The following is a 21,191-nucleotide window of genomic DNA, read 5'->3' on the forward strand; positions in this document are numbered from 1 at the left end:
AAAAACCCTACTAGTTATCCTCTAGAAGATCCTCGTTATCGTCGCCTACTAGGATATCTATTAGTACGCTGGTGTATATTATTATAAGATAGAGAATATCACTTACTCTCCTTAGCGGCCGCGATTAGCGCCCTTCTAAGGCGCGTAATATAGCGCGTGGGGATGCCCTCGAGGTTAAGCGTTATTAAGGTCTTATTTTTACCGGCGGGGGGATCTTCGGTAACACGTTTACGTTTATTCGAGCGCGGGGTTTCGTTAACTTCTATTTAAGTTAGTATATTATCGTATAGCATTATAAACTAACTTACCGGCTAACGAGTAACTAGACGAGCCCGCGCTAATAGTATAATTACTATAGCCGCCTTTACCGAAGTCTTTTAGCACTATACACGACGTAAGTATACCTTTTCCTATAGTATATTTATCGCACCGATAGCGGCCCCGCTTCTCGTTACCGTATATTTGCACGAATAACCCGGAAAGAGCCTGCGAGCGTGTTATATTAAAATCAGGAAATTTGATAGCCGTGCCTTTGTGATATTTACGGCATATAGTAATTCTATATTTAATCTATATACTTATTAGCGTATATTATCGTACGTTAATATAAAGATATATACGGTGGGATTATTCTTATTTATATACTGCGAGATTGTACTAGCGCACTTCTATTTAAGCTTTATATATCGAATCGTTAGTAAACTGCTATATAGAACGTGTATAGATATATACAGTTAAGTATAAAGGTATCTAGTAGCGGGGATCCTAACGTTTCTTTTAGCTAGATAAGGGGGGAGGGGGGGGGGGTAATTCTTCTTTATCGATTTTTATCGGCTACTAGTACTATTCGTCGCCCGCTATTCTTACTAGAGATTATTTACTTATACCCTTTTGCGTATAGAATCGTTTCGTCTTGTATAATAGTATATAACCTATCACGTAATGAGTTAGCCCTAATCTGGAACGGTTTTGCGATATCTTACCTTGACTAGTATAGCTAAAGCATTAAAACTAATCTTTCTGACCTATAAAATCCGAATCTTAGCCTGTTAGACCCGTATAATCGAGCCCTGATACTACCTTAGATGGATCTTACCTGCGCAGGACCGGATATAGGGGTAACTTACTAGCCTGTCGTTATCTGAAGAGTGAAAATAAGATTAGGTCTGGCGGTGGCGTTATAGTTATGGTAGTAAAAAAAATTTCCTTATAGCGTATTAGCTCGTTATTACATTATAGACTTTTCTTTTACTACTAGGGTATTTATATATACGAATATATACTATAGCGTACGGGTGTTTTTTCGTGCCTATAGAGTGTACCTACTAAATTTATAGGGACTTTTTCGAGTTATTATAGTGTCCCCTGCGGTATGCGGTAGTAGGTACCTACCTATGCTTGACCGAACATTGGGCCCCGCAGATAAAGGTACCCATACTAAGGTACCTTAGGTAATTTCTTAGCTGGGTACTTCTGAGCTTGACCTCTCCACAGGGCTGGAAAATCTTACCCAGACCTCACCACCATCTCCTCCCACTGTCTCCTCTATCACCACGAACACCACCACTCACTGGCCACTGGCGGGCGTCTGTTTCGCCCAACCGGCTTCTTTCTCCAGCAATGGTTCAAAGTCCCTTCGGTCATCGAAGTCCGGCCGCCACTGGTCCCTTTCTCCTGGAGTTGCAGTTGCCCGCCACGCCCACAACCTCCGTTACCTCCCAGCAACGTGATGGTCTGTCAGACTCTGTGTCTTCTTGCCACTGATCCCAGGACTATACAGCGTACCCACTGCATCCGCCCATCTCCTCAAAAAATGGAATGATGCTGGGGCAATGGGGTATTTACGGCCTTTCACCTGGCCCTTTCTATGCCGCCCAAACATGGGGTCTACCGTCGCCAGGAAATGCAGTTCCCGTCCATGGCGTCCCCATACCTAACCCTCCACATCTTGTCCCGCCCCCCCCTCCAACTCCCCATACGAGTCCCTTCGGGTACTCACATGCACTCGTAGTCCTGACCACAGCCGTGGAAGAGGAACCCCCCACGTCGTCCATCTGACCATCTCATGGCCCCATAGACTACCTACCAGTCGGCTTGACCAGGCTTGTCCCTGAGCCGTATCCCGTGGAAGGCGGTTGCTAGAGTCCCCCCGCCGTTCTCTGCCTTTCAGCTTTACTCGGAAACACGCACTCTTTTTCCGAGACTATCATAAGCTTGTCTCTCCTCCGCCGCTCATACCTACAATATATCAAGCTCGCCCCCAGCTTACCCCAATTTTGGTTCCCTCATCCTCTCCTACTCTCATACCTTCTTCATTCCGACTCTCACACCCCCACGATGGCTCCTTCAGCAGAGGCCAGCGGCACTGGCGACAGCGCCCGCGCCAACGGCCAGACCAATGGCCAGGCCAGCACTTCCGACTTTTCCTATCCTCCCGTGATCGAGCCTGGCACACCTTACAAGGTTCTGCCGCAGTACCACTCTAAGCCCACTAAGTTGCGCGTTGCCTGTATCGGCGCCGGCGCCACCGGTCTCTGTCTCGCATACAAGATGGAGAGGCAGCTCGTCCCCGAGAGCTGGGAGTTGACGCTCTTCGAGAAGAACCCTCACTTTGGCGGTACTTGGTACGAGAACACGTAAGTTGCTTTGGGGAAAAGCGCCCCTGACCCCATACGCCTCTTCTCGCTTCGTCGTCCAAGTGGTCCAACTGACTCTTTTTTTTCCGTTTCGCAGATATCCTGGCGTCGCCTGTGATGTAAGAAAAATAAACCCCGCCCCCCCCCCCCGGGTTGGCCGCTGCCTGTCTCTGGCTGCCGCCAGGACGGTCATTCTGGATCATTCCCCTTTCTCTTTTCCCTGAACCCCCACTAACACGCGCGGTTCGTAGATTCCTTCCCATCTGTACACCTTCTCTTGGGACCCCAACCCCAACTGGTCTCACTACTTCGCCTACGGTGATGAGATTCAGCGCTACTTCGAGGGCTTCGCCGAGCGGCATGGCTCCAAGAAGTACATGAAGCTCAACACCAAAGTCGTCGAGTGCCGCTGGGACGAGCCCAAGGGCCTGTGGAGCATCACGCTCGAGGACCAGGTCACCAAGGACACCTGGCAGGACTGGTGCCACGTCCTCGTCAACGGTACCGGTATCCTGAACAACTGGAAGTGGCCCGATATCGAGGGCCTCCACGACTTTGCCGGCCCCAAGATGCACTCGGCCGCCTGGGACCACTCCGTCTCCTTCGAGGGCAAGAACGTCGGCGTCATCGGCACCGGCAGCACCAGCGTGCAGATCGTGCCGTCCCTGCAGAAGGTTTCCGACAAGGTGCAGGTGTTCATGCGGTCCCCGACCTGGATCTCGCCCCCCTTCGGCGGCGGCGTCCTCGAGAAGGAGCTCCGCAAGGGCGGCGGCTCGTCGGAGCCGGGCCACCGCCAGTACACCTTCACCGAGGAGGACAAGAAGAAGTTCCGCGAGGACCCCGAGTACTACCTCATGTTCCGCAAGCAGATCGAGGCCGAGATCAACTCGCTCTTCGGCATGTACCAGCAGGGCTCCGAGATGTCGAACCAGTTCCGGAAGACCATCCAGGAGGAGATGGAGAGGCGCATCGGGCCCGGTCACGAGGAGCTGAAGAAGTTCATCATCCCCGACTGGTCCCCCGGCTGCCGCCGCATCTCGCCCGGCGACGGCTACCTCGAGGCGCTCGTCAAGCCCAACGTCAAGACCGTCTTTGGCGGCATCAAGAAGATCGTCCCCGAGGGCATCGTCACCGAGGACGGAGAGGTGCATAAGATGGATATCCTGGTGTGCGCTACCGGCTTTAACGTCGCTTTCCGGCCCGCCTTTAAGCTTGTCAACGGCGAAGGAAAGAGCCTCAACGAGGACTGGGGTGAGGGTGTCAACCTGTACCTCGGCGTTTCGGCCCCGCGCTTCCCCAACTACTATACTATCGTGGTACGTTGACAGATGTTGAAGTTGTCCGTGATGCCCTGGTGATCACCGAACCATACTAATTTCTTTTCTTTTTCTTTTCTTTTCTTTCTAGGGCCCTGGTGCGACTTGGTCATCCGGCACGCTGCTGCCCTCGATCGAGACGACGGTCGAGTACTCAATCAAGATGATGAAGAAGATCCAGCATGAGAACATCCGCTCCATCGACGTCAAGCAGGATGCGGTGGATGACATCTACGGCCACTTTGACGAGTTCCACAAGACCACAGTGTTCCAGGAGAACTGCAGGAGTTGGTTCAAGGACGGCAAGATCAAGAACCGCATCTACCTCTGGCCCGGCTGCGTACGTACTTTGAACGCTCACTCAAACCTATCTGCCTCCCCCCCCCCCAATGAAACCACGCGTGCACCTTCCTGAGCCGAAGCTAACACAATACGTTCCAGACCATCCACTTCCTCAAGACCATCAAGGACCCGCGCTTCGAGGACTACAACATCCGGTACCGGTACCCTAACCGGTTCGCGTTCCTGGGCGACGGCGAGGTCAAGGCCAACACAACGAATGATGTCCGCGGTCTGAGCACGTACGTGCGGAACAGCGACCACGACTGGAGCGTCGAGTAAACGAAGAATCTCTACGACGCGCCACGTTTTCCATTCGAAAAGAATTGCTCGTACACGAGACATATGTACGAGACCACAACGTTCTGGGCCATATCATATATATTTATATCGACCCTGTCATGAAGAGCAAGGAATGGGGGTTTGGGAGGGGGCGCTTTTGCACATAGCGGCGAAGGGGAGGAATGAAGCATCATCAATTAACATGTTACTTTTTTTTATTCTTATTCCCAACTTCCGATGGTATAGGGATGACTCGGGGCGCGAGTGGCATCGGAATGGGTTTTCTTGAATTGATTCAGGTAAGGATGGAGGGATTGTTTTGTCTATACGCTCACCTTTGCCTTTTTCAGTTTTTAGGCATGGCCTTGTGTTCTAGAACGATGTGAGAGAGAGAGGTATGAGATGGGAAAATATGAATTTGGTTCATGTGTGTCCATTTTCATCGCACCACGCTTCTTTTGCAGTGTTGTGGCGCCAGCCTTCACCCGGTGAGACAACAGTGAGACAACAAGAAAGGGGGGCAAAACAAAAAGAAATTATATAAAAAAAATTGGTACTAACGCGTTCAGCTAGGGTTGTCGAGTGGTTCCCTGCGCTACGATGGGCTTCCCCTTTCCTCATACGATATGAGCATCTGGCATCAGGTGAGCGAACGAGCCACAGCCAGGGCAGACCAACTGAGTTGCCCACCAGATCATATTCATAGTAAAGCGATCTAGAGCGACCAAGGCAATACAATACCTAATCACCACATGCACCCAACGATTCAGTTCTATTTTCCATTCTTTTTTTTTTTTCTTCTCCTTTTTTGCTCCCTTTTCTTTCTTGCCCGTTTCGGGGAATGGGGCGAGCACCAATGTCATATTAGTCCGATGCAGCACTAATCACCCGATTAGGACAAGAGCGTACGGCTTCTTCCACGTTCCCGTCGACTCCCCTCATTCTGAAAGCAGCCTGGGGTTCGGGATTGAGTCGTCAGTGCGTCACCGAGTTCTTGGAGTTGATCTTGTTGAGCTGCTTTGGTGGCTTGGTGTTGATAATGATTCATCGTGGAGGGTATGAGGGATGGATGGATCATGGATCATGGATTTACTGACAGGGTGGGCAAAGCGGAAGCAAAAACGAGGGATACAACGTAGATGCGGAGAACTCAAGAAAGAGCATACTCTTTTAAAACAGACGCAGACGACTATTTCGAATTTCGAATTTCGGATTTCGAGACTAGGAGACGCTGGCGACGCAAAAGGCCCGAGTGGTTGAGAGAACTTGGGGCAGAACTCGGGGGAGAACTGGGGAAATGGTCTGAGGAAGGCGATCCGAAGCTTCGTCGTTTGGGACTATTGAGAGGATCGGGATCTAGCCAGCCTGGAGGACGACCGACGACCCACCTTATGCGTGTGGTTGTGGTGTTAGTGCGTCGCCTTCGCCTTCGCCTGAGGGCTGAGGGGCGTACGTTGTAACTTGTATAAGCCTAACTTGCCTCCTTCGTTGGAGGCATTCACATTATATTCCGGTTCGCGGAGAATACTCCGCACATAACTATACAAAAGAATACAACAAGTGCAAAGTAGGTATAAGTGCAAGCGAGATACCCAATATGGCATGTCAAATATGCAGGATATTTCTCGGTAAGCGCCTACACACCTCATTCTCATTGCACAGACGTCACTCTCGATATCAACACCCCCCCAAGGCGAATGAATCAGGCATTTGCCGATCAGCCACCTCAAAATGAATTAAGAAGACCAAGTGGGTCTCTACTTTGCACGTCCCTGTGACCACGCAAAATCTTAACCAGATTGCTTGGATGCAATGTCTCGTTCTTGCGCTAGTGAGAGGGGGAGGGGTGGCCCAAGAATATGTACGTACCTGTGTGTGTGGTGTTCTGACAGCGTGGCTTGAAAGCGTTCCAAACGACTGGACCGCAACGAGTACAACGAGTCAGCCCCGAAGGTGAAAGAAAGGGGTAAAAGAGGGAAATGTGACGACCAAAAAAAAACCCCCCCAGGAAAAACAAAACGAAAAAAAAAAGAACAAAGAACAAAGAACAAAGGAACGGAAACAACTCGAAGCCATGAATGCAGCAGCGATAATCACAATGTAGACCTCATCTATTGGACGGAATCGGCGTATGGATTTCAATGTCCGATTTGCAGATGCAGACTGCTCCATGGCGATGAAGACTGATGCTGGTGAAGAGGATGGCCCCGAGTCCCCAACCTTGTTATGGGGATTGCGCTTGGACATTATCGAGGCCGATTGGGGTAGTTGCCTACTCTGAAAGTACAATGTAAAAACAACTTGCTCATATGTGCAAAGTGTTGATTATCAGAAAGCTAGGAATCCCCCTCATGAATGTTGTGAAGGGCTTCAATGTGAGTGCTCGCTGCAAATGGGTGGTGCAAGGTGCAACCCCTGGAATACCTTATGTGGATATTTTCTATTCTGTACCCCGGCTCCGAGTCGTCTCGGGTGCCAAAATGGAGGGGTAACAAGGTACGATATTGCAAAGGATACAAGGTACAAGGATATGCCGGGCATACGTGGTACGGTACATAAGGTACCTTATACTCCGCACTTTGTACCACGACTCGGGCGTTTCCCCCTAAAGCGAGGCCTCAGTGGTACCATTACTTTAAAAGTATGCCAGATGCCGACCTAAGAAGTAGCGTCCACTGTCGAAGGAACTGTGGACCCCTTGCCTGGTGGACTGGACTCCGGTCTATGGGGATATGGGGGTCACAGAGTCGGTGCTCGGTGCCGACCTGAACGACGACCTTGGCAGCTAAGTGGGGTAAGTGCAATAGCCGGGGCAAAAGAGGTGGGGTAACGAAAGAGCCGCGGGCCATTATCGGGAATTGAACAGATACCATTGGCTCGTCTACCGTCAGCCCCGCAGGGTCCACTATGCCTAGCTTAAGTGGGCCTTTCTCCTTCCCCAACGTTCAACGTCAAGTCCAAGGTCAGGCCCGAAAACACCCACGAACCACGACCACCCCAGACCCATTCCCTCGATAAACCCGAACCCCACGACCGCACCCGGGATTTTACACTTAGGGACGCCATGATTCGAAAGCTGAATGAGACTATCTCCCAAGCTAGCCAGCATCTTGCATACGATATCGGTCACAGGTAAGGGGATTCGGGCGGGGTGGTGGCGTGTCCGAGTGGGCGATTCGCTGGACTACAACGTAATTATGCCTGATGAAAGCGACTTTGGAATATGAGATCGGGTCTTTTTGCCCAGAGACAAAAGAAAAGAGAGAGATGAAAGACGGGGAGGGAAAAGAAGACCACGAGTCAGAATATCGTTCGGCCGACGGTTGCCCCGACGGTTGCCCCGAACGAATTCTCGGGCGGTTCTCCATCATTGCTTCTTCCCCGGACTATTATCCTGTCCTACGAAGGACAATGTCGTCTTCCTGACGCTTTCTCTTTCCCCAGACTCTCCAGATTTTCCCCTCCTAGCCGCTTGTTTCCCCGAATCTTGGCTCACCATCCTCCCCCCCAACCGAAAAGAGAAATACCATCTTTTGCGCCCCTCGCTTTGGACCCAAAACTCCGAGACGACCAAGACCGGGGAAACGCGATCTCCTTCGTAGTCCGGGGCCCCGGGCTTCGGGGGGATCGCTCTTGCTTGAACCCCCTTTGAGATCTCCCCACCCCTCCCCCCAAAATCGGCTCTCCATGCACAGTGATTGCATCTACACGTACCCAACCAGACATCGAGCATTGTCTTATTGTTTGATGACCTCGTCCGCAAAGCCGGTATTGAGTTACAGTACATCTTCATGTCCTGTGCCCTGCATCAACCCATGCAACATCATGTACTGTAGCTCTTCGTCCCGACGTCACAGGTTTTTGGTTTCCTCTCTCTCTGACGCTCGCTCCCTACCTCTCTTTGTCTTTTACTTCTTTCGTTCTCTCTAATCATTCTATTATAGACTGTCTCTCCTCTTTTCTATACCATCCACTCACCTAGGCCCCTGGATCCACTTCGCTACTGTTCCCGGTCTTAAGTGGCGCTCTATGGCGCTGTTCCCCAGACAGCAACCACCCCATCCCATCAACCAAGAATGGGGCCCCAGGATTCGCATGGAGCCGCAAGGGGGGCCACAGGCATCACAGGGACCACAGGGACCACAGGGACCACAGAAAACCGCGAAACGGCATGGAAACCGCCGGACTGGGGCGCGTTCGCCCCATTCCCTTCCTTTGCCCCTCCTGTCAAGCATCGTCATCACCGCTTATACGGAACTGGGCAAAGCCTCCTCCCCATTCACAGACGTTGTATATGTATACGCCTCCACTACACCCTTGCCGTCGCCGTCTGCCTGCTTGAACCTATGTGGGTCGTGTCATCCGTCCGTCTTTCTCGTGTTCCCCAAGCTCCCATGAATCCATCGTTCTCGCCTCCGGTTCTCGTTCCACGTTTTTGTAATTTTCAACATCTTCAGCTCGTATCACCAGCTTTTCCCTCCTCCTGATCTGATTTCGTGTCTCCCTTTCCTTCATCGATCGTGCTCGTGGCTGTTGATTAAGCGTCGTCAACCCTCAAACTCTCCCGCCTGCTTATTTTCGCTCATGGGCTTACCCGCAACCCCTTATCTTGCTCGCTGACACCGAGTCCAGTCGTTCTCTCCCCTGGAATAGACAGACAATGGCCAAACAAACCGAAATCAAAGCCACCATCGAGGAAACACCCGACATCGCAAACCAGGAGAACGTCTCTCCTCGTAACCACCTCACCCGCCAGGGTTCCAGCAAGCAGCAAGTCCGTCACCGGGCCTCCGTGGCTTGTGCCGCATGCCGGGAGAGGAGAATCCGTTGCGTCGTCCCCAAGGGCGACAGAGAATGCACCCAGTGCAAACGAACTGCCACTGAGTGTATCATCAAGAACGACGATGAGCGTCGCCGGTATGTCTTCCGTCTTTCTAGTCTTCATCTCGATGTTGACCATAGTCCAGCCCCATCTCCAAAGCCTACATGTCCTCTCTCTCTGAACGCATTGCTCTCCTTGAGGGTATGCTGGCAGAACAAGGTGTCCAGCCGCCACCCGCCGTTCACCCCCCAAAAACCAGACACGAGTCGCACCCGGCGACCTCCGAGATGCAGCCCAAACAATCAGATCCATCCCAAACCAATGCCTCCTCCGCACAATCAGGAACCAGAAACGCCACCCCGTCCAAGGTCGAAGTCCCCTCCCCGCCCGATTCCGGCAACGAGGACTTCGCCATGCAGGACAGCGATCACGCCGACAGCGCCACCCTGACCAACAGCCAGCTGCTGCTGCAGCCCATGACGAAGGAGACGTCTCCCTTCCGGATGCTGGACCCGAAGCAGGAGGACATTGTCCACCGGTTGCTCTCCACCAAGGGCAACCTGTCCTTCGACCAGCTGTCGGGCCGGTTGCGCTTCTTCGGACCCACGGCCAACAGCCATGTCTACGCCGAATCCCCGGACCAGTTCGACTCGCGGGAGCCGCCCGAGCAGGTCCGCCGCGCCGAGCGTATCATCCGCTCTCTCTCCGCTACCACCCACGACTACCTCATGAGCAACTTCTGGGTGTATTACAACTCGGTCCTCAACATTGTTCACCAGGAAGCCTTCCAGGCCGACCGGGAGAGTCAGAACCCCCGATTCTATTCGTCGTTCCTCCACATTGCCATCCTGGCCATGGGGTACCGGTTCTCCGACTACCAGCGGGAGGATATGAAGAGGATCACCTTGGGGGATCGCGAGAGCACCCTGCACCGGGAAGCCAAGTACATGCTGGACATTGAGCTCGAACGGCCTGGTGGTATCCCTAGCGTCCAGGCCTTGTTGCTCCTGGGGGACCTGGAATGCGGCGTGGGAAGGGATAACACCGGCTGGATGTATGCGGGTAAGTCAAAAAACCAACGTGGTCTTTCGTCCCCCCCCGTCCTACCTTCCACTAACATGCAGCCTTAAGGAATGGCGAACCGGCTCGCGTTCGACATTGGCCTTCATCTCGACTGTCGAAACAATGGCATCAGCGATCTCGAGGTAGACATTCGCCACATGACGATGCGGGCCTGCGTGATATACGACAAGTACTGGGCCCTATTCCTGGGCCGGCCCACCAGTATCAAGAACCAGGACATCGGGATGGATCTCCTGTCCAAGCATTTCTCGCAACTCTCGTCGATGATGGAAGCCAACAGCCAGCAGCCGTCGGACAGGAAATCGATCGGCGTCGAAATCTACGAACAGCTCATCGAGCTGATGGAGCTGGCCGGTCGGATCGTCGAGACGAGGGAGAACAACCGGGTGTCTCCCGGCAGGGCCCTTGACCATGGCCAGTTGTTCAGCTCCAACGCCAACGACGGCGAGGACAACGCTTACCTGCACGTCATCAACCTGGACCTCCAGCTCCAGAACTGGTACCGTCGGCTTCCGGAGCACCTGCAATGGAAACCCGCCAACATCAAGACGGCTCCTTACAGCTTCTTCCTCCTCCACCAGCAATATCACGTCTCCATGATCCTCCTGCACCGGCCCTGGGCCAATTACGGTTCCATAACCGGCGACGGCACCAGCACGGGGGGCCATCCCTCCCCGGTGTCGGGGGTGCCTGAGCCGACGAAGGACATGGCGAGCGACCACAGCCACCAACACCCTTTCTCCCCGGCGATGCACAACCACGCGCTCGGGATGGGCGACCCCTACTCCATGGTCGACGACAGCCGCACGTCCCTCTCGCGCAGCATCTGCACGCAGCAGGCCATCCGCGTGGCGCGCATCTTCTGGCAACACCGACAGCGGTTCGACGGCACCAAGATCTTTGTCACGGGGATCCAGCACGCCGGCACGGCCGCCATCGCCCTCATCGCCGCGCTGGCCTACATCCAGTCCGAGTCGGACCGGCGCACCTACCTGGGCTACCTCGAGATCCTCGCCAGCGCCATCGGCGACATGAGCCACACCTACCACCCGGCCGCCCGCATGGACGACCTCCTCAAGGCCGTCCTGGCCCAGCTGCGCGCCGACATCAACGACCCCACCGGCGCCCACCGCGCCGCCGTCCCGCCCCACGTCCTCACGGGCAGCGACCGCTCCCTCCTCTCCGATTCGGGCTGGCGCGGCAGCTTGGACAACATCTACTCCATCCTGCCCGTGCGGCGCGACTCGTCCAGCATGGCTGGCGGCGAGTCGGAGACGGAACGCACCAGCGGCGGCGGCGGCGGCGGCGCCGGTCCGTCCAACAAGCGGCGACGGGCGGCCACGAGCCGTCGCGCCAGCGAGTTCACGCGTCCGCCGCCAACATTCTTCCCGCCCCACCAGACCCCGCCTAAGAGCAGCCATAGCCAGGGCCAGCACTCGTCCTTCGGGGCGCACCCTCACGCTCCGCACGTCGACCCTGCGCTGTACGGTCTCGGGAGCGGCGGCGGCGGCGGGGGGGCGGACGGACATGAGCACCAGCAGCAGCAGCAGCATGACCACCACCAAAACCAGGGTTTCAGCTTGGATTTCCTGAACGGGAGCGCCATTGAGGCGGACCTGGACGATGGCGTCGAAGGGCTTACGCGGCCGGCGGACGATTTCGTCCTCGTGGGGAGCGCGAGTGATGGTGTCTGGGGGGGACCCTCTATGCGGCCCGGTGGTGACCCGGGGGATAACAACAACGGTAATGGGAACGGGAACGGGAACGGGAATGGCAATGGCTATGACATGCCCCTTTCGGAGTGGATGTCTGGACCGGGGGGGTTGAGTGTGGGGTCTATCCTTAGCGGACAGGGCATGGTCTCCGGCGGACCGAACGGGATGTACGGTGGTGGCGGTGCTGGCGCTAACGGTACCAGCGGTGCCAATGGCAATGGCAACGTCAACGGCCACGCGCGGACCGATAGCGGCATGGGACCCCAAGGTGGAAGCGGCGCGGCGGATGAAGGCAAAGACGATGCGTCCAAGACGAATGCTACTACGACATCGGCAAACACTGCCGCTGCTGCCGCTGCTGCCAGCAATGGCAACGCCAACGGGGGCAGTGCGATGGACTGGATGAGCGGCGAAGGAGGGATGAACACTCTCAGCCCCGTGAGCTTGGGCGGGCTGGTGCAGAGTGCCGTTGGGGACAGCAATGGGCCTGGCGGCTCTGCCGGCGGGAACGGGAAGGGACAGGCTGGTCCGAATGGGGAGCGAGGAGGCCCTGGTGGCGTGGAGCAGCTCGAGAACGGGGGTTCAGGGGCGCCTCGGAACCACGAATTGGATTTCTTCAGTTTCTGACCTCGGGGAGGATAGCATCTCGACGTCCTTTTTGCGTCTCCTTTTCTTTCTTTTTTTCCTTTCCCCGGATGGAGCGTTCATTATTCATCGGCACGAGGATTCATGGGCTGGAAATTTCAACGTACAGGTGTTAGGCTCGGGGACATGGGAGGAATTATATGTAGTTGGACTATTCTGTATCATGACCAGGGAGGGAGGTCATCTGGATGAGAATCAAGGGTCGGGGGGCAACCCCAGAGTTTGCATTTTAAGGGGCAATGAGTAGTAAATATGCATCATGTAGCCAGAATTGGGTATCGATTAATATCTCTCTCTCTCCCCCTCTCCCCCTCTATTGAATGGTGTAGCCTCCGTCGGCGACGAGAGCAGCACCCTGCATGAAGCTGCTCATTTCCGAGGCCATAAAGGTGATACAGTCGGCCACTTCCTCCATCTTCGCCATCCGCTGGAAGGGAGTCCGCTGAATGTCTCGGCCGAGAGGGGCGTCGGGAGCTTGGCTCATGGCGCTCAGTACCAGAGGCGTCTCGACGTAGCTGTGTTTTTTCCCGTGTCAGTTTTGTTTACATCCTCTCTCCAGTATCTCCTCCAAGAGTCAACGTATTCGGGGAATGGACGCACCCCGGGCAGATGGCGTTGATGCGAATATTCTTGGGGCCGTACGTGTTGGCATCTCCTCTCGTGAGGCCGAGGACGCCATGTTTAGCGGTGGCGTAGGCGGTATGGGAGTGGTAGTGACAAGGGGCGACGAGGCCGTACATGGAGGCGACGTTAATGATGCGACCGCGACCTTGGCGGGGACCTAGGTCTCTGTGTAGCAGACGCAGACTCGGGGTTAGAAAGAGGACAGAAAAAAGGAAAAGGAACGAGAGATAATGGACGTCAGCCAAATGGAAAGGCAGAAGCGCAATAACGTACTCCTGGTTAATCATGACTTTGAGCTCTTCATGTTGACAGCGCCATACACCGTGAAGATCAACGTCGACGACGCGGGCGAATTCAGCCTCGTCAATCTCATGCGTGGCACGACCGCTACCGCCGATTCCGGCATTGTTTACGGCAATGTCGAGACGGCCGAAGCGCTTGACGGTTTCGGCGACGCCGTCTCGGACCTGGTCGGCCTTCTGAACGTCTATAGGTAGCTCGAGGACCTGGACGGTCGGAAACTGTTGGCGGAGTTCGGCGACGGAGGCAGAGAGGGCGGTGGTGTTGATGTCGGATAGGGCGAGGTTCTTGATGCCGTGCCTGGCGAAGGCGAGGGATGTGTATTTTCCGATGCCTAGAATGAAGAGGAGGGTGAGCGAGGTGAGGTCTCGCCCGAGTATTGTCACAAGGAATTATAAGAAGCCGGAGCTGCGTACCTGAAGCGGCGCCGGTAATGAAGGCGGTGCCGCGGAGAAGAGTGGCCATGATAAGGTGTTAGTGAATATCAGAAAGACGTCTTTCTTGTTCTTCCGAGATCTAATATGAGATGCGCAGAGAGATCAATATTGGTGATACTTCTTTTGGCGCGAGGTTGAATAGTAGGTATTGAGAGGGAAGCCGGACTAAGTAAGACTATCGTACGAGATGCAAGTCGTACGAGGCTCAAGCTAAAAGTCCTCGGTGTAGACCTTCGGAGCAAGACGACGAGAATCAGACGACGAAGATGTAGAAAGACACGTAGAAGGGCATTCCATGTGAAAGATGAGAGTGTCCCACTGATCGTCGAGATGGGTTGCAGCTCCGTTCCTATAAGGCCTCACACAGTAGTAGGAAAACGGGACAACGGAATCCAGGATCGCAGTAAAATCCGGGGTGCATAATAAACGGCACTGATTGGCGGATCCAATGTCCGGGGGAGCGGAGGTGGCGTTGTCTAGCACGACAGTCGGACAATATTCCGGGATGCCCTCCACTCGCTGCGGAAGAGATGGAGAGACAAGAGGAAGAGGTTCCCCGTGTCTACTTCGTACTCCGGGCTCGGTCCCTCTCCGTACAACGTTACTCCATCCTGTGTCTAGGTAGGATTTCGAGTCTCCGATGAGCTGGAGAGAGCGGTGGGGACAATAGAGGGGTTGAAAGGGGACGGATGATCAGATGCCAATGTCAGGAACATCGTTTCCGGGCCCGGCCACTAAGGTAATAATTAGTACGAAGTAGTTGGAGAAGATGACCAACCTGCCTGGAAATAAGAGCCTGGCTGACTTTCCATCCCTTCTTACCATGCTCTGAATCTTCAACGTCCGAACTTGGCTCTTTTTTTGGCAACTTAACAGTGATCTGGGCGAGGGATTGTCGATACTTCAGCCCTGGACGTCTGTCTGTACTGACCTTAATTTTTTAGGTAGCTTATAGTACACTGTATCAGTGCATCGCGTCTCTGGCGAACCAGGCAGCGAGAGACGTGTGAAGATGTGGCATTGAGAGAGAGCTCTGGTGGTTTCGGGGCCTGATGAAGGTGGGGAGAGAAGAAGGTGGGGAGAATATTAATGGAGGGACGAAGGCAGCTTCGACTATGACTAATCAATACAGACGTTACGTCACTGGGTCTCGTGGACGGCATATGGAGCACGGAGAATGGGAGTTCCGTACTGGTACATACCTTATTAGCCATCCCTTCCGTACTTATTAGTAGCGGGTAGGTACAGATACATTGGATGGTAACGTCTTGATACCACCTCACGAGACACGATACCTACAACACGCTCTCACCGAAAACAACTCCAAACCACACCGTCACATCATCCCATCGTCCATCCCATCGTTCCATATCCACAGCTCCTCCTGTGCAGCGTCATCCCTCTAGACGTGGAAAATGATCTAACCCGTTATATCCCCCACCTTTGCCTGCTGAGCATCAACAACCCATTTTATACTCTCGCAACTGGACTGTGGCCCAGCATGTCTCTAATCTCCTACCCTTCTCGCGAGGGTCGCGAAATTGTGCTGTATGTCGGGCTCCTCGTCTCCCTCCTGTCGTCTCCCCAATCCCCCAGCTCTCATCTCAGTCCTTTGCTAACAAAGCTCTGCCTCTTCCCCTCTCCACAGTCGTCACCAGAATGCCATCGTCGTCCGCGACCCCGACTCCCAACGTCTCGAGATTCGCGGCCTCACCGAGTGTCCCACCTGCCACCAGGCCCTCCGTCCCCCGTCCCCAGACCGTCATGGCTTCGAATCCTCCTCGTCATCCTCCCGCCACGAGTATGTCGACCCCGACTACTTCCGTATGCTACGTGCCGGCCTTGTCCGTAGCAGCAGTAGCACCAGGCACGACGAACCCCCCTCCAGTCCTATCCTGCGCATGATCCGCCCAGGCTTGCCGCAACCTCATCCTCAGTCCGCTCGTGTCGAAGACGTCGAAGACATCGACTTCTTTCCATCCCCCTCTTCCGCCCAGGCCCCTGTCCACCAGGGCGGCCGCATCCGTCGCGAGGCCTTCAGTCCCAACTACTTCAATACTTTCTTTGTAGAAGAACGGGAACTGGGCCGCGGCGGGAAGGGCGTCGTCCTGCTGGTGCGCCACGAAATTGATGGCTGTCATCTTGGTAAGCCGGTGCCTTTCCGCAACGACTCGACACTAGGCTACTAGTCCCTTGCATCACCGTAGACAGGGCCTAGATCTCTCTTGAGGCTGACCTTCTCTTTCTTTGTCCCCCCGCCCATTCAGGCCACTTTGCATGTAAACGTGTTCCTGTCGGTGATGACCATGCCTGGCTGGAGAAAGGTGCGTTGTATCCCCTTCGCTTCTTCTCCTCGTTCTCGTCGTCCTGTGACACCTAACTCTCATTATTTCCCCACATCGATAGTTCTGGTCGAGGTCGAACTTCTTGCCAAGCTCTCCCACCCGAACCTCGTTTCATATCGCCACGTCTGGCTCGAAGACGTCCAGCTCAGTCGCTTCGGTCCCAGGGTGGCCTGCGCATTCATCCTTCAGCAATACTGCAACGGCGGCGACCTCCTCAACTACGTCGTCGGGGATCGGCCCAAGGAGACCACCAAGGAAGACCTCAAGGAGCAGATGCGCAGGAGGTCGAGGGGACAAGCCGAGCAGCCCAGCGTCGCTTCCCTGCGCCATCTCTCCTTCGAGGAGATTTACTCCCTGTTCCGCGACGTCACCAGCGGCCTGGCCTACTTGCACGCCGCCAACTACATTCACCGTGACCTCAAGCCCAGCAACTGCCTTCTCCACCGAGAAGGCACCAAGCTCACATGCCTCATCAGCGACTTTGGAGAAGTCCAGGCCGAGAACGTCGTGCGCAAATCCACCGGCACCACCGGGACCATATCCTACTGCGCGCCTGAAGTCCTCAAGATGGATGCCTCGGGTCGCTACGGCAACTTCACCACTAAATCCGACATCTTCTCCCTCGGCATGATCCTCTACTTCCTGTGCTTCAGCCGGCTGCCGTACCAGAGCGCCAATGCCGTCCACGAAGAACTGGAGGACGTCGATGAGCTGCGTGCCGAGATCACCGACTGGAAAGGCTTCAAGGACGAGCGGAGGGAACGTTCCGACCTACCGTCCAAGCTCTACCAGTTGCTCAGACGCCTGCTCGCCCTCGATCCGGCCCACCGACCTAGCGCCAATGAAGTATTGGCTGCCATGAAGTCCGAGTCGTATCCCGAGGGCGTGCCCTTGACCGCCCGGAGTTCCAGCCCTTCCATCGGCCTGCAGGGGCGTCGTGTACAGAACCTCGATTCACCCGGACCACCCGGCACCCCGGTTCCAGGTTCGTAGGCCCCATGTCTTTTTTTTCCCTTAACTCATCGTTTAGAATACATACACCATTGGGCGATCTTACGTTGCGTGACTGATGGTGTAAAGCAGACCCGCCGAAGCAGCAGCAGAGGTATGATCGATCCGGCCGCAGTGACCGTGCCATGCCGTCCATAGAGCCGCATGGCGCCGATGCCAGCGGTGTCGTCGGCCCGCCGGTCATACAGAATGGCCTGCGACGCACCCACGATGGGAGCCCGTCACGGCGCCCGGCCCGGCCCTTGGTAGCTTCTGGCGGCAACGCGGACCACTTCCACGAGTCGTCACCGCTGGACGGGCCCGTCCATAGGACACCGTCGCCCGAACGGACCCTCGCACCAGCAGCCCCTCCACTGCTCATGCCCCCTCCCACCACGTGGACCGGCCACGTCCGCCACAGGGTATGGCTCGGATGGTACCAGCTCGCTCACCTGGTCGGTCTCGGCGACGTGTCCTTGGCCGTCTCCGTACCGTTTCTCCTGCGTCTCGGCATCTTCTTGGGCAAGATGCTCACACTGCTTCGTCCGTGTTGGCCGTACGTCGTCAACCCCTGGCTCGGCGCCCTACTAGTGCTCGTCGCCGGGCTGGACCTCGGAACGGCATCTACCACCACGGTGCACCCGCGGGCTCCGTGGGAGGGCGGACCACGAAGCAGCAGCCCCGTGCTTGGGGCGCGTGATGTCCGAGCCAGTGCTCTCCTCGTCTCGGTGCATTTCGTGATTTTGTGGATGGCCAGGCGGTGGGGACCGTTATGTGCCGCGCCGAATTCGGCAGACGGCGGTATGTACACTTGATCTTGACGCCCTGCAGCCACTGTTCGCGTGGGTTACAACTGTGGGTTAAGAGCTTTCCCGGCCACGGTTTTCGTACATTCTCGATGTTTCCTTCTCTATTTTCTTCTTCTCTTCTTCTTCCTCTTCAAATTCGGGCCTTCGAACACTTTGAAGGGTAACAGAGAAAACGCTGTCGGTATCGTGACACCGAGCAGAGTGATCAAACGACGCTTGCCGAGGAGAGACAAGTACTCAGAAGCAACATGGCTCCTAATGCCAGCGCTGTGGTGTGAGCCGTCAGTTTTACTTTAACCGTCGCAGTGGTATGGTATCCTACGGTTGTATTTGAATTGCGATATCTCTTACGCATTGTTAACCCCAGGGTCTGTCTATATTATGCCTTGGTTCTACTGTCTCCTTCCGGCGCAGTGGTATACAAAAGCAGCGCTTCATATCCCGGAGGGCCATAGGCGATAGCAACGACAATACTGGAATTTGTGCGTCTTGTTGCTTCATGCCGTGACTGGACACTTTTCACAAAGACGGGTGAAGCGCCGCGGCCTTCATGACCGCTGGCAGCCAAGTAAACCTCATATACCACTGAAAATGAAAATTAGATATCCCCATTGAAATCGCAACTCCCAACGCCGACTATCTGCGCTAGCCTTCATGATTACTGTGTATGTTCCTTGGGCGTCCTGCTCGTCCAGGGTCGTTACTCGTCATAATCGAACATGCTTCCGTGTCGCTCCGTCTATCGATTTATTATTTCGTATTCGCTTTCTTAGGTCGGCAGGAAATGAAGTGAGTCGCGGTCTTGCTCCTCAAACGACTGGGGGAAGGCGGCGATGCCAGCGACGATGGCGGCAGCCATGAAACAGAGGCTGATGATGATCCAGATGACGCCCCAGCAGGCGGAGGAGCCCCCGTAGCGACGGGCGAAGACGCTTGCGTCGGACGAGTGGACTTTGCGGATGATGAGGTCGTCGCAGATGTCCCAGGCGGAGTAGAGAGAGGACATGACGCCGATGAAGAGCTGTTTCTGTTAGTACGCAAAAAAAAAAAAAAGGAGAAAAAAAAAGAAATGGGCAACATACAATGAGGAAACGCAGAGCATGGGCATGGGCAATGAACCAAAAACCAACAAGAAGCCCAACGGCGAGCAAGATGGTGACGATGGTCAGCCAATCCCGCTTCCCCCACCACAGGGTCAGGAGGAAGCAAACGCCGAGCACCATGCTGGCGACCTTGGAGGCGTTGACGTGGAAACCACAAAAGATGAGCAGGGCGCCGATGAGGGAGGAGCCGAGGTAGCCGGCGGGCAGGGTGATGGCGTTGCGGCCGCCGATCATGCGGGTCTCGCCGCCCTCGCGCGGGTCGAGGGTGATGCCGACGACCTTGCCGCCGGTGCAGACGGCGGCGAAGGCGTGGCCGAACTCGTGGAAGGCGATGACGAGCATCTTGAAGGGCCACAGGACGTAGCTCACAACGGGGATGTTCCAGAGGATGGCGATGGCGACGATGTAGGCGGCGATGACGGCGAGGGTGACGCGCTGGGTGTGGTTCGTGGTTAGGTCGCGGCGGGTGTGGGCGTTGTAGTGGGGGTGCTGGTGGGCTTCATCAGCTGGCGGCTGGGAGGCGGTCCCTTCGGCCGTTGGGAAGGCGGCGGCTTCGGATGTGATGGCGGCGATGGCGAGGGCTGCTAGGGCGGATTTGGAGAGGAGGTCCCGGGCAAGCTGGACGGCGGCGGGTGCGAATCCTGGGGGGGCGTCTGCCGCGGCGACCCCATTCATTGGGGCCATGATTGTTGAGGGAGAGGGAGAGGGAGGGAGAGAGCGACGGGTAGAAAGGGGAGGGTTAAGCTCTTGTCTATCAGGGCTTGGGATCGCTAAAAGAATGGTGATAATAGTATTAAAAAGAGGGGTGATGGTGATGAGCTCCTTGGGCGAAAAGCGACGGTGGAATTTTGGTGGAATGGTTTGTTTGTCGAGGATGCCAAGAGTCGCAAAGTGAGAGGTGAGAGATGGCGCAGAACAATAGAACTGTGAGGGAGAGAAAATATAGGGGGGAAAGAGGGATGGAAGGGAGTCCGGCCACAGATTCGCTACATGGACTGAGAAGGGAAGTGTCTCAAAAGCTTGTGACTGCCTGCCTTGGAAGAATGTTTATTTAATTAAGAAGTTACGACCGCTGACCGGACCACGACCCAACTAACCCAACGACCTGACCCACGACGCGTGTACAGTGCTAAGCCTTGATCGCGTAAACAGGAAACGGCGGCTAAGAGGCTGTTTAGGCTGGGTAACGAAGACGGTTACGTAAGGTAGAGGGGAACTATTGGTGTGTGTGTGTTACGGATATTTACCCCTGAAAGTGAAAGTCTGGCGAGGTTGTGGCGGTGCTGATCACTAAAGTCTCCCCTGAGGCTGGAGATACATTGCTGACTAAGTAGTTGTTGAGTTGGGCAAATCATCATCATTACTCATCCATTCCTCCTTCCCTTCCTCTTGCTCAGTCCTGTCCTCCCCCAATCTATTCCATCGACACATCCCAACACAAACGAGCGATCAGCCTCCGAGAGGTGATACCACCTCCCTCTTTGTTTGCCATCGACCTTCTCAGCTAGGCAGGTGGCATGTTTCCTCTTTTGTTCCAAAATCCCAATTCATTTCCTACTTAATTTACATCCCTTTGCCCTATTCGTACCTCAACCTTGGGCCACCACCACCACCAGTCGATCGACCCAAGGTACGGGTACGTAAGGTAAGGGTGTTCACCTTGGCCAAGCGAGCCCATCAGAGAGAGCTATGGCTGCACGTAGCCGACAAGAGGACGAGCAGAGGACGAGCAGAGCTACCGATAC

General features: G+C 55.1%; 6 protein-coding genes across 6 annotated transcripts; 3 read left to right on the top strand and 3 right to left on the bottom strand.

The window, feature by feature from the left end:
* Nucleotides 1-10: 10 nt before the first annotated feature.
* SODALDRAFT_325684 (hypothetical protein) lies at nucleotides 11-1,527 on the bottom strand (the record flags this gene model as incomplete). The annotated part of the gene is made up of 9 exons (XM_028610000.1): nucleotides 11-57; nucleotides 107-262; nucleotides 309-383; nucleotides 456-486; nucleotides 984-988; nucleotides 1,097-1,141; nucleotides 1,327-1,340; nucleotides 1,393-1,437; nucleotides 1,511-1,527. 9 exons carry the CDS (start codon nucleotides 1,525-1,527, stop codon nucleotides 11-13), a joined length of 435 nt encoding a protein of 144 aa, XP_028464140.1.
* An 810-nt stretch (nucleotides 1,528-2,337) lies between these two features.
* Nucleotides 2,338-4,573, top strand: SODALDRAFT_281728 (FAD/NAD(P)-binding domain-containing protein; the record flags this gene model as incomplete). The annotated part of the gene is made up of 5 exons (XM_028608302.1): nucleotides 2,338-2,636; nucleotides 2,734-2,755; nucleotides 2,888-3,952; nucleotides 4,044-4,292; nucleotides 4,394-4,573. The coding sequence occupies 5 exons, from the start codon at nucleotides 2,338-2,340 to the stop codon at nucleotides 4,571-4,573; spliced, it is 1,815 nt and encodes a 604-aa protein (XP_028464141.1).
* A 4,326-nt stretch (nucleotides 4,574-8,899) lies between these two features.
* SODALDRAFT_335436 (hypothetical protein) lies at nucleotides 8,900-13,095 on the top strand. Its single transcript, XM_028612457.1, has 3 exons — nucleotides 8,900-9,490; nucleotides 9,541-10,457; nucleotides 10,527-13,095. Exons 1-3 carry the CDS (start codon nucleotides 9,234-9,236, stop codon nucleotides 12,818-12,820), a joined length of 3,468 nt encoding a protein of 1,155 aa, XP_028464142.1. The 5' UTR covers nucleotides 8,900-9,233; the 3' UTR covers nucleotides 12,821-13,095.
* SODALDRAFT_217495 (3-oxoacyl-reductase) lies at nucleotides 12,986-14,437 on the bottom strand. The gene is made up of 4 exons (XM_028607311.1): nucleotides 14,179-14,437; nucleotides 13,736-14,096; nucleotides 13,439-13,627; nucleotides 12,986-13,353 (listed from the first exon to the last, which is right to left on the bottom strand). The coding sequence occupies exons 1-4, from the start codon at nucleotides 14,225-14,227 to the stop codon at nucleotides 13,152-13,154; spliced, it is 801 nt and encodes a 266-aa protein (XP_028464143.1). The 5' UTR covers nucleotides 14,228-14,437; the 3' UTR covers nucleotides 12,986-13,151.
* A 1,263-nt stretch (nucleotides 14,438-15,700) lies between these two features.
* On the top strand, nucleotides 15,701-17,537 carry SODALDRAFT_315125 (kinase-like protein; the record flags this gene model as incomplete). Its single annotated transcript, XM_028609279.1, has 4 exons — nucleotides 15,701-15,747; nucleotides 15,848-16,344; nucleotides 16,467-16,523; nucleotides 16,606-17,537. The coding sequence occupies 4 exons, from the start codon at nucleotides 15,701-15,703 to the stop codon at nucleotides 17,535-17,537; spliced, it is 1,533 nt and encodes a 510-aa protein (XP_028464144.1).
* A 1,084-nt stretch (nucleotides 17,538-18,621) lies between these two features.
* SODALDRAFT_315127 (hypothetical protein) lies at nucleotides 18,622-20,482 on the bottom strand. Its single transcript, XM_028609280.1, has 2 exons — nucleotides 19,426-20,482; nucleotides 18,622-19,364 (listed from the first exon to the last, which is right to left on the bottom strand). The coding sequence occupies exons 1-2, from the start codon at nucleotides 20,128-20,130 to the stop codon at nucleotides 19,113-19,115; spliced, it is 957 nt and encodes a 318-aa protein (XP_028464145.1). The 5' UTR covers nucleotides 20,131-20,482; the 3' UTR covers nucleotides 18,622-19,112.
* Nucleotides 20,483-21,191: the final 709 nt, after the last annotated feature.

This window comes from Sodiomyces alkalinus (genome assembly GCF_003711515.1).
Source record: "Sodiomyces alkalinus F11 unplaced genomic scaffold SODALscaffold_9, whole genome shotgun sequence".
Taxonomy (NCBI): Eukaryota; Fungi; Ascomycota; class Sordariomycetes; order Glomerellales; family Plectosphaerellaceae; genus Sodiomyces; species Sodiomyces alkalinus.